Source organism: Pteropus vampyrus, unplaced genomic scaffold, assembly GCF_000151845.1.
Source record: "Pteropus vampyrus isolate Shadow unplaced genomic scaffold, Pvam_2.0 Scaffold185, whole genome shotgun sequence".
Classification (NCBI taxonomy): Eukaryota; Metazoa; Chordata; class Mammalia; order Chiroptera; family Pteropodidae; genus Pteropus; species Pteropus vampyrus.
Window position 1 is genome coordinate 2,799,789 of NW_011888966.1, and position 12,210 is coordinate 2,811,998.

The 12,210-nt window shown below is 43.9% G+C and overlaps 1 protein-coding gene and 1 long non-coding RNA gene across 4 annotated transcripts in view; one reads left to right on the plus strand and one right to left on the minus strand.

The window, feature by feature from the left end:
* GLRA1 (glycine receptor alpha 1) overlaps positions 1-8,162 on the minus strand; it is a 77,503-nt gene extending 69,341 nt beyond the window's left edge. For 2 of the 3 annotated variants that reach the window (XM_011371253.1, XM_011371251.1), the window contains exon 1: positions 7,804-8,156. Coding sequence is in view for 2 of the 3 variants with exons in the window: in XM_011371251.1 (XP_011369553.1) it covers positions 7,804-7,859 (56 nt within the window). In the remaining variant the exon portion in view is untranslated. Of the gene's footprint in view, positions 1-7,803 lie in introns of all 3 variants that reach the window. The other variant, XM_011371252.1, reaches the window with a different exon arrangement.
* LOC111746363 overlaps positions 1-12,210 on the plus strand; it is a 107,237-nt gene that overhangs the window by 32,006 nt on the left and 63,021 nt on the right. The gene's annotated exons all lie outside the window — the stretch shown is intronic.

Genomic DNA, 12,210 nt, shown 5'->3' on the forward strand with positions numbered 1-12,210 from the left:
TTATAAGAGAGGGCTGCCAATCTGCCTGGCAGTCAGGGTTGCAGTGGCCTTGCTGCATTCCTTCAGAGCTGAGGAGTGTTGCAGAACTGAGCACACAGCAATAAACACGCAGCTCTCAAAGGCCGGAGATCATAGCAGGTTGTCTGTTTGATGTATAAGATACTAATGTGCTTTTGTGGAAAGGATGATGGGTCAAAGGAGTAGAGAAAAAGGTAGGACTTGGACCTGAGGTCAGACAGATGGTAGCATGCGGCAGCAATCTCCAAACGCTTGGGAGTGCTCCATAAGCCTTTTGTTATGCAGGGTTGATAAGTACAATGCTCGTGGGCAGATCGTGGTCAGTGGGATCATCCTTGGAGAAAGAAACCACGGATTCCCTCCTGATCACCTTGATCTACCTCTTCCATCAGTCCAGACAGACTCTCTTTGCTGTGTACGAGGGCCCTTTGGTGGCAGGATTCAAAGCCCATTCTTGAGGCGCCCTTTCTTTTTATCTCTCATCACAGAGTGGGAGTTCTCAGCTGTAGGAATGAGAGCTTTTGGTGCATTAGGACTTCAGGGGAGAAGGATGGCTCCCTGAAGAGCCTTTCTCGAGGTGCATGTTTGTGTGTATGAAGGAGGACAGTGTGTGAGAGGGTTAAAGGAAGAAGAGTACAGTGGCAGAGTCCAGGGCACATGGGCCTTACAGATGACACACAAGAGAACAAGTTTGGGGGATGTGCACAATTGGGGAGGGCTTTGGGAGCTCTGGCCTTTCCTCCATAACCTGAGGAAGTCCTTTATCCTCTCCTCATCTGTAAAATAAAAGAGTCGATCAATGTTAGGGGCCCCCAGTCAGAATGATTCGGAGCCTTGCTACTCAAACCTTTGGTCCACTGGAGCATCGGCATCACCTGGGGGCTGTTAGAAATGCAGACTCTCAGGCCCCACCCCAGACCTTCTGAGTCTGACTCAGCACCTCAGTGAGATCCTCAGATGATTCATACACACACTGAAGTTTGAAAACCACTGACTTAGAGATACTTGTTAACATTATAGGTGTCTGTGTCCCCCCATCCTGAGAGATTCTTTTCAGTAGGTATGATGATGGGAAGCTGTGTGTTTGACAAGCCCCTCAAAGCTAGATTTGAGAGCTGTTGAATTAGAGAACTGCCCTATGTCTCCATGATTCTGTTGGTACTTAAGACATTGAAGGAAAGTGTGATTCTCTGGGGGTGAATGTGTGGGAGATTGAGGATGGTCCTTGTGAGGAAGGGAGCAGAGGCTTGTTCTCTAGGTGTCTGTAGGTTGCCCAGCATGTGAGGCAAGAGAGAACGCTGCCCATTTCGCAGCTGGGATTAATGACTGTCAGCAGCTCCCTGTTAAGACGGTAAACTCATTTAGTAACAGACACTGAAAAACAGCCAAATTCAAAGGCAGAGAGTGGTAATCTAATTGCACTGAATTAGCCTCGGGAGACTCGGACAATATCAATTTCGGAAAATCACAAAGGGATCCTTTATAAGGAGTTTCAAAAGCTTTGGGGCCTCAGCTCCCCTCATAAGGGCTTACATTACACAGCACAGGCAGTGTGCCGCTAAGCCCCTCTCCCCGGCACCTCAGGGCATTGTTCCCTTCTAATGTGCTTTCTGAATGAATTTGTTGGCCAGCTCTGTGGTGTTTTCAGTTGTGTGTTAGGCTTAAAGGGAGCTGGTTCAAGAGAGACAGCAGGAGTTCAGGGCTGAGAGGTCTTCAGCCATACAGGCTGTCGGTTCTGTGAGCACCATCCTTGCCTGCGGACTTGTCTGTGGACCAGTGCATTATCTGCTAGTCCTTCTGGCTCTAACATTCCCTTATTTTGAGGTCCTTCTCATTGATTAAAACCAGGCTCTCACATAACCAAGGTGATTTCCTTTTAATGATTCTTTGTTGTAGCATGTATGTGTGTGTGTGTGTTCATTGCTCTATTTATTAATTATCCAATCCATTTTAAAGAAGAAGAAGGTATGAGTGTGTGTGTTTACGGCCTGACTCAGAGAACTTGCAAAGATCAGGTGGTAATTTGGGAATCAGGAAAGGAGGGAACATAAGTATCACGAAGATTTGTCTCTGACATGCATTTTATTTTTCTGTAGCAAATTATAAATCTCAATCCACAGAAGCAGCTTAAGTTTTTTCCCCGAAATGTGGACTTCCAGTCTCTGCTTGCATAACTCTGCAGACAGCAACCCTCACTACCACTGAGGCAGACCATTTCATTCTTTGACAGATCTGCCAGAAAGTTTGAAATTGCATTGGACCAGACTTCACATATGTACATGAAAAAAAAAAAAAATCTATCGATTTACTTCAGTTCTTCTCTTGGAGCTATATAGAATAAGTCAAATCTAATATTTTCCAAATGGGATCCCTGGGTACCTAGGGGGTTCATGAAGTAGTAATGAAGACTTAAAATCCATTTTAAACATTTCAAAGAGTTTGACAAATTGCATATTTACTTCTGACAAGGCTCTATAGACTAACTGGAACGTATCAAATGTCTTTACTTTCGTTTCCTCTTAGGTCAACTCAGTGTGGTGACATTGCTTATCTCGTGATGTTCAGTATCTCTAGCAGTTATGTATGCCTTTGATTAATAAAGATAAGGAAAATAAGTTAATGATGAAGGGGGCTTGGTAAACAAAAATTTTAAAACAGAGTCTTTATGTGAGAGAAAAAGCCAAACAGAATCACTGATAAAAGTATAGAAAAACTTGGTGTCATTCTCAGGCCTCTCTTCAGATCTGTGAGGACAGTGATCAGGCATCATGTTTTCTCATCATATAAAGCATTTCCTGAGGAAAGTGACATATTTATGGGACCTGTCAATAATTTTTCCCAGGTTGGACTAAATCTCCAGAGAGTGAAGTTGTTAGTGAGGTCCTCAGTTTTTTCATACTTTTGAGCCTGAATATAATTCATTGTTGCTATTTCTTACAATAATTGAAATATGCTGATAGCTGTACTCAACTGTTCTATTATGGAGGAGATTGGGAGAATATAATCCTGATGGGCACAACCAAAAATTATTTTAGAGTGATTTGTTGATTCCCTTCATTCTACAGCTAGAGAAACTGAGGCCAGAAGGGTCATGGAACCCCCTCTCAAGGTCATGCCACTAGCTAAATTCTGGATCTCAGGTCTCCAGCCCTTTGGCCCGAGGCTGCTTTGCCTAAAGCAGCTGAAAATCTGCAGAATAGCGTCAAGATAGCCAGGTGGAGGACAGTGCCATCCATCTTAAAAATCATGCTGGCTTCTGCCGTCTGATGAAGGAAATAAAGTTAATGACGCCCATGTGAATGTGGTGCTGTCGCAGGCCGTGCACGCCAGCTATCTGAGGGGAGCTCTGCCGGCCCTCTGGAAAAGGAGAAAGGTTTTTAATGTAGCTTTAAAGGGAGCAGTGTCTTCCCTTCCTGCAAGGACAGAGACTGTGGCATCTGTTACCTCTGTCTCCCCTGCAGAGTGCCTAGCTTTGGACTGGACACATAAACACATGATAAATAAATGCCTGGTTAAGAAATGAAGGCGGTGTCAGCACTGAAGCAAATTCATCCTGAGCCTTGGTGGGTTTGGGCCTCTGTTTTGCATAAAGACCCTATGCGAGTGAGGCTGGAGGGAACTTAGAGGTGTTGGAATCAGTGGTTTGAGTTGATTGGTGAGAAAACCGAGTCCCTCAAGGGGAAGAGACTTGTCAAAGCCGTGCTGCAGAATGGGAGCAGAGCAGATTCTAGAAGGGGAGCTCTCAAATCATAGCCTAACTGCTCTTTCCACTGCACAACATGGTTGCAGCCTCTTTCATAAGGTGGTCTCAAAAATAAATTCCCCAAATATCCCCTGACAGGTCATTATCAGTTTTGCAAGTATGCAGAAATTACATGCCGATTCATAACTCCATTTATCAGCTGAAGGTTCTTGCCTAAGCTGTCCCACGGGGAAAAAAAGACATGATGTTTTCTCTTTCTCAAGGTTTCCAAGCTCCCCAAAGAGGGTAGACTGACATTTGATTGGCCCTACTGTAAAATTGCCAAAGGGGCTTCGTTCCTTAGGAAAAAGCCCTTGACCCATTTCAGAAGCTCCTAGACAGTTTCCGCAGTTCCCGAAATGCAGTGAGTAAGATTTGAGGAGAACACAGCGATGTTACCGGGAGGAAAAGATCCAGGTGGTCATCTGCCCCCCTTGGCAAACTTGGGGACTGGGCAGCCAGAGGGGCCACTTCCATGGAAAGCTCATTTATCTTTCAACCGGGTGGTTTTTCAGGACAGAGACATGAAATGATCTATTTTGCCATGTTCTTTTTGACCCTAGAGTGTGTACAAACATCTTCCCTTCAAGGTTTTGGTGACCTTTCTTGGCAAGTGAGCACCACGTTCAGTACAAAACCCTGTGCAGAGAAACATCTATGGGGATGACACATAAAGAAAAGCTGTCATCTTTTGGGAAAATCTCTGCCTTTATTCCTTTTTTCAAGCACAAGCTAGGTCTCTTTCGGCTTCACTGGAAGGCTTTGTGTATTTCATTAGGACAGTTTCTCAAGGAACTAGACTTTCCTCCTCATTATAATTTGTACATCAGAGCAGCAGATTAAATAGTTGGTTTTTCTATACATGTGGTTCTCAACTACAGGCCATTTTGCACCCCCATCCCCCAGATTTTTGGCAGTGTCCGAAGAGATTTTTGATGGTCATGACCGAGGGAGGGGTGCTACTGGTGCCAAGGACACTGCTAAACATCTTACAGTGCACAAGACAGCCCTCATAACAGAGAATTATCCAGTTCAAAATAGTGCTGAGACTGAGAAACATGGTTATTTTCCATGGGTCTATTTGAGTTACAGAGAAGGCGAGAATGATTTGGGGTTTCCCTGGTCCCTTCCCAAGCCATAGGCCACTGTAAGAGCTCTGGGAATCAAAGCACATTCCCTTTGGCTTGAAAAGAATGTGTTTCTACCATAAAAACATACCTTCAACTATTATTTTAATCAGTCTGGACATAAAAAGCTCCATCTCCAATTGAAAATAAAGTGGCAAATTTGGGTTATTGAATCCTAGAATATCACTCATAGAATTTTAAATCCACAGGCTTTTAAAATATCAGAGCAGGAATTTCAGCCAAATCACTTTATTTTACTTATGTGGACACAGTTGATGAACACTGCAATGCTGTTTGTCTCCCAATACCCTAGTCTCTCTCCCCGTCAGCTCTTTCCAAGGCCTCGATCGTTCCCTGTGTTGGCACTGTATGGGATTTCCTCCTCACTCCCTCTGTTGTTTCGTTTGTTTTGCTGTCATTATTGCCATTTTGCTGGTTACTACATGCTGATGCAGCAGCACTTCTGTTTACAGAGCCTTTCCTTTTCTAGCCCCCAGATTTCCCCAACAAGGTGAGCAGCTGGTATCGTCTAGTCTAAGGAGTACCTGGGTGCCTGAGATGATTGGTTTGGCTCATTCCAACATGGTGCCTGTCCCTTGGGTGAAAAGGGATTATTCACATGGAACCTCCTGGGAAGCTGCCAGTCCCCATTTACCCCTGCAGATATTCTGTTGAGCCCCCCAGATTTTAATGCTTCTATTTTCACCTAAAATTTAGAAAATGAGAGAGTTAGAAATGAAAAGAACCACTAGCTAAATTAGAAAAAGAAAATACTTCCCTCGTAACTTTTCTTTCTTTGCCTCTCTGAAAAAATTTGAGTTATTTCCCGAGTTCAATCCTGTTTTTTTCAGGACATTTCTGAAACAACATTTACTCCTCAAATGATGTGGCTATTCCTATATTATGAAAGTGCAATGGTACCAATCCCTTTTCTGCCCTCCATAGTCATGACTCTTCTTTCCTTATAAACACATGGAATTATATCCCAGACCCATTGTAGCGCATGTATATGCCTTGACACACATAGGGGAAGGAGATGTAGCGATGCTTCCTGCTAGGTCACCACCAGTTTACTTAAAGTATTAACGCAGTGGATTTATAACCTTATCAAAATGATTACAATGCAAACCTTTTAGACTGTGTCTCCTTTTTGTCAAAGACAATGTCTGGGAGAAGAAAATCAAGCATTATGTACTTTTCATCAAGGAAAAAGGAGTTGGGAGGAGTGATGTGCTTGGTCTTATTAATTTGCTCTTTAATCTCTCTGGTTCAGTTCTGTCTCTGCAAGCCACATGGAGAATTGATTTGCATACAAATGTTACCAAGTACCCTACCTCCACAGCATTTTACAGTTCTACTATGTATTTAGGGAAGAAAGGATTTGATATTGTTAAGAAGATACTTCCTGCCCTTTCCCCCACAAAATAGCTACATTTCACTAAATTTCATAAGGCCCTTGATTATTATACTTTTTAAATTCTATCTGACTCCATGACTATTTGCATTCTGAGCTGTGGGCAGGACTGTGGCCTATCAAAGAATTATTTGAACTGGGGATTAGAAGCTTTAGCATTGGATATCTCAGAGCAGAGGGGTCTTTTCTTCAGGAGAAAGACATGAAGAATGGCTCACATATAGACGCTTACAATCTAGGGAGAGGTGTCATTCATTTAATAAAGCAACCAGTGCATTAGTCAAACCAACAATCCATATGCAGAGTTCTCTATAATGGAAACAAAACAAAACTAAACAAAAACAAGAATTATTTGCTGGTTTATGATAGAGAATAATATTCAGTTGTTACTTATTTTTAAAAACAACCTAGAGTAGGTTTTTCAAATTGCTGCTAATCCAATGCCATGGTAAAACATGAGAAGCGGGCATCTAAAATGAGGAAGATTAATGATCCCTGCAGGTCATGGAAGAAGAATATATTTTTTCAATTCACATAAATGGAATTTATCATAACCATCTCTGAAGATGGCATGATTCACCCACTTACCAAAGGACTGTCTATTTCAATGCTTCCTAAAGGGGCAATTTTTCACTTTTCACTTGTACTAATGTAAGAATGCTAAACCTATAGGCAGAAAATTTTAACCTGGGAGACAACTGGTGAGGGAACTCAGCCACTGAGTCAGGGATAGACATAAGAAACAGAACAAACAGGAATTGCCCATCAGTCCGGGATTTTCAGATAACAACGTAGAGTTTGGGAAGGTGATTGGGGGAGAGGAGAGAGCCAAAGTTTCAAAAGGGAAATGTTTTCCGAAATCTGTTTCTAAATAGATCCACCTTGCACCCAAGTTCAGGGCTTTACAACCCGAGGTCATAACACTATCGTTTCCAAGCACTAAGCCTTAGCAACACCCCAACACCCAGCGAAAAAAAAAACAAAAAACAAAAAACAAAAAAACAAAAACAACAACAACAAAAAGGGAGAGAAGATAAAATGTTCTGTGTCCAGCGAGTTCGAGTGCAACCTTCCCCGTCACCGCTAGTTGTCACTTGGCTCCCAGACGGAGAGCTGAGCTTTTCGGCACTGCGGTTAGAGAGAATGCAGTCCTAATTAAACTGAGTAACTCCTAAAGCTTCCCCTTAAAGTCCTCAGCTGAGTGAGAGCCAATATGCAGGGGCGCTGGGGCCCAGTGATGGGGTGGGGGTGTAGCAGGCGGAAGGACAAACAAATCACAAGAAACAGGCAAACAGCTGCCAGAGCAACCACTGTCTCAGACCTCCACGCACAAGCCAGACACCCTGCGGGCGGGGTTGGTGGGGGGAGCGGGGGATGGAAGGACCCGATTGCAGCGGTATACGGCACCCCCTCCCCCCCAAATGAGGGGATCACAGAGTCAGTCTCCGTGGTCCTTTTCCCCATTTTCATCAGAGTGATGTGGTTAGTAGAAAATTGCATACCTGAAGAATACAATGGTCTCCCAAAGGTAGAGTCGAAGAGTATTGAAGCTGTACATTTTTCAGGTCCTTGTGCTTTGTAGTCCACGAGTTATGGGGGCAAAAAATGTTTAAAATTGGCACTTACAAACCAGCGAGCGCTATTGAAAAGATAATCCAGATGCTGAGAGGAGGTGGGAAACGGGCGCGGAGGGAAAGCCCCACGGGAAACTGGAGCGATGGGGCTGGAGGTACGACGGACAGCAGCCGCCGCCGCCGCCGCGGCGAAGCGTTTCAGCACCGCGGAGAGCGCCCAGCCCTGCTTTTCAAGAGCGCGAAGAGTATTGCTGTTTGTTAAAACTCCAACGTGTCTGTTGGCTTCCTGCGGCGCTGGGGAGGCACGTTTCGGGGTGGGTATGTTTTCTTTTTTACCCCTGTTTTTCTTTTTAAACGGCCAGCTCCATGCAAGGGAAAAAATCTTCCGTGGAGATCAGAGCACTGGCTTCAGACCGATAGAATGGGCGAGCATCTTGGATAGAGAGAGCAGGGCTTAACACCCCTGGGCTGGCCTGAGGGGTTAGGGGCGAGGGGAAGCGATCGACGGTGTTGCCTTCAATTAAATCCCGGAGAATGTGCCAGGCTGGTGTATCGCGACCGAGTCCCAGAATCTCATTCCCCTGCTTGCGTGCCGGTCTGCTGTCGCCTTGCGATTCCTGTTCTCTGGTCCCCGCCGAATAAGTTATGATCGCTGCAGGAAAGGTGTCCCATTGCTTGGGAATGCAGACGTGAGAGGGCTCAAGGCAAGTTTCAGGAGCTGCCAGGGTCCATGGCGACCCCGCGGGGCTCAGGAGCCCAAAGCTTCAGATGCATCTCGGTTTTCTGAGCTCTCCCATCTTCTTTTGGCCAGGACCCCTTCAGATCTTCAGACTTTCTTACTGCATTAATTTAACAAACGGGCGGTGTGGGGGATAGAAGGGGGGGGCGGGCGATGGCTGATGGGAGGGGGTGGAGAGAAAAAAAGGGGGGAAAACTCCTTAGTATCTTCAAACCCTCCCACTCGGGCTCATTGGCCTGTGGCTGCAAAAACTAGATCTTTTCCTGGTGTTTGGCCAATCGCGTGTTAGACTCTGGATTGAGTTTAACGCTTAGAGTGCTGGAGAAGACCCGCATCTCCCCTCTCTTTTGCATGCTGTGTGTTGTAGAGGAGGTTATGGTGTTAATCTCTCATAGTCTCTCAAAATATTGCCTTGATTTTTAAAATATGTAGTTGTATGTGAATAAAACAAACACCACAGGCCCCAGTACAGACGTGCTTCTGGGCTCAGTTTATCATCTTAAAAGGGAAGAAGTGAACCCGATCGCTGAGTTTCTTTAGAGCTCTGAAGTTATAATATTTGGCCCCAGAAAAATAGGAACGGTTTCAAAAAGAAGTCTGGTTGATAAAGGAAGACCCCCCCCCTCCCCCCACCGCCCCAGGTCCACTGCAGCAGAAAAGTGCAGGGGAAATTCCTTGAGCAGTTTCCAGGGCCAAGAGGGAGCAGTCCAGCCTCACTTCTGGTGACTTTTTGGGAGATAAGGAAGATATGTTGTCTTCCAACTGGACAGAGACAGTTTTATTTACATTTAATAAGCTAGGAAAGAGCCATGTTTAATAAGCTAGAGAAACAGAGCCACAGAGTGCTGTGTCTTGCCGCAAAATAACGGTAGAACCAAGCTGTACACACAGGTATCTAGTACTTAGCACATCCACTCACTTATTTTCTTCTTCCTGGTTCTCTGTTTTCCCACCTTAATTGAGTCTCAGAAACCAACTATACATTTCACTCTAGAGCCCAGCTGGGGAGGTGGAGTTAATCAGATTTTCTTCAAGCTACTGGACTTTAGTGGATTAATAGCCTCTGTGGAATTTTCTGGCTGATTTGAACTGGCTGAGACTCTGGGGTCTCTTCCTCCCAACCTACTGAGAGGGGACAACCCTCCCTTTTACCAAAAAAGGGAGGGGACAACCCCTCCCTTTTACCCAGTAGCTTTAGGAACTCCTTCTTTAGAGTTTTTGGAGGTTGTTTCTCCCTAGAATAGTTCTTAACAGGTCAGCTCCCTCCAAGCCCAGGCCTTCTCCGCAGCAAAGAAATCTGGAAGGCTTTGTTCACCAGCCCTACCCAGCCCCCAGGATTGCAGCACACCCTATATTAACTCCCTCTTTTATTGGCTCCCGAACACCAGAACAATAATGGGCTCTTTAGAATTTGCATGAGGTTCTGAGTAGTGACTGGAAATAAAGTTTTGCTTTGAAGGTAAGTATTCACATAAGTCTGATACAAATTTATATTATGTCTGTTTGTCTGTCATCTATCTATCTATCTATCTATCTGTCTATCACTAACCTTTTGTGTACTTCACATAATCTCATTTACTTTTTACACTCATACCTTGAGGTAAACATTATCTTTGTGAATGAGTACCTATGTGTGTACATTTGTGAGTATGCTTGGACCAGACAAGCATGTATATTTTGGTGTATATAAATTAATTTGTGATTTGTATCCTGCCTAATTCTTAAACATGAGTTCTAATTTGTGTTTGTAAGTGGGTTTCTGTTCACATAGGCATACAAATATGCATTTATGTGTGTTATTGTTGTGCTGCAGGGGTACTGAAACAAACTGTGAGTTGGCAACTTTGTCCTTGCTCTCTTCACCTGGCTAGGAAGTGCCTATGCAGGCAGGTGTGGATACAGTGTGTAGAAGTTACTTTTTTCTTTTCTTCAAGGGATGCTCTGTCTGTGTGTGTGGTGTTGTTCTTTGTGGGTATGAATGCCTCCAAGGCTGTGGCCTGTGTAGGAGATGAGAGTAATTATTACCTGAAAGTAATTATTATCTAATAGGCTTCTGTTTATTATAAGGCTGCTACTTTTATTTAATCAGCAAACATGAATTGAACATGTGCCAAGCATTGAGGATATGACAATATGTAAGATAAACAGTACTTTGAACCTCTGGAATGTGCAATCACTTCAGAGGTTCAGTGGGGAAAGTTGTGAATCTACAATTTTATCCTATATCTCACATATTTCTTATGTCTATAAATAGCACACCCAGATCTTCCTGTCTTGTGTAGGTCACTACTGAAAATAAACAAATGTAGGCTTGGAGGTCAGGAATTTATATTCTCATTTCATCTCTGCCTCAAAAAGGCTGGATGGCATTGGATAAATGACCAAACCTCTCTGGGCCTAAGTTGAACAAGGACAGTAATGCCAAGCTTCATGAAAGAAATGACATGCGGGTCTAATCTAATTGTGACTACCATGCTATGAAACAGAAATCAGTGGAATAAGGTTGGATTCAACTGATTGTTCATTTCTATTGGTAGCTTGATTCCAATACTTGACTGGTCTCTCTAGGTTTCAGTAGTCAGGTTTGAATCTTCATAAATATGAATAAATCTTGACACACACTGAGACTTATTAGTAGAAGAGATTCGTTCTTTTATTAATTCAGCAAACATTTATGGAGCACTTACTATGTGTCAGGCACTATTCTAGAGATATAGCAGGGGAAGAAAACAGGTAAAGATCCCTATTCGAATGGAGTGTATCTTCTATTGGAGGGAGGCAGATGATAAACAAGTAAATCATGCTGTATTAGGCAATCATAAGAATCAGGGGAAAAAAGTAGGGTAAAGGGACAGAGAGAGATGTGAACGTGCTATATTATATAGAGCGTGGTCAGCTCAGGGAATGCTTTCCGAAAAGGAGGATGTTCGAACACTTCGAACACATGACCAAAGGAGGTCAGGGAATGAGCCATGTGAACCTCAGGGAGGAGAGGAAGAGCTTTCCAGGCAGCGGAAAAGCAAATGCAAAGGCCCCAAGAAGGAAGTGTGCTTAGAGTTTGCAATAAAAGGCAAGGAGACCAGTGTGACTGGGTGGAGTGAGTGAAGGGGGAGTGCCAGGTTAGGAGAGCGGTTGGGGGCTAGATCACGTCCTCCCGCCAGGGCGGCATGAGGGCTTCGGTTTTATTTTGAGTGAGCGCCATTGGAAGTTTGCGAGAAGAGTAACGAGATCTGACTTAACATTTTAACAAGATTAGTCCGGCTGCTGTGTTTAGAATAAAATGTGTGAGGAGAGGAAGGGCAAATTGAAAGTGATTAGTTAGGAGCTACTGGAAAAAACACTTGTGAGAGTCTTACAGACTGTTTTTGTTTAACACTGTTATTTACAGAAGAGAAAAATTATATCCAGAGAGGTTAAGTGACTTATCCATTAGACTAGAAGCAGAGATGGGAAAAGAATACAGGTACTCAAATGATGGCTAAAGGGTCTTTTCACTATTTTTTCCTCCAACTAAGATGAAGGGCATGCAGAGAGAAGGTCAAGGAAACCTACAAGGGAAGGGCCTCTACCTGGCTTGTTTTATATATATATATATA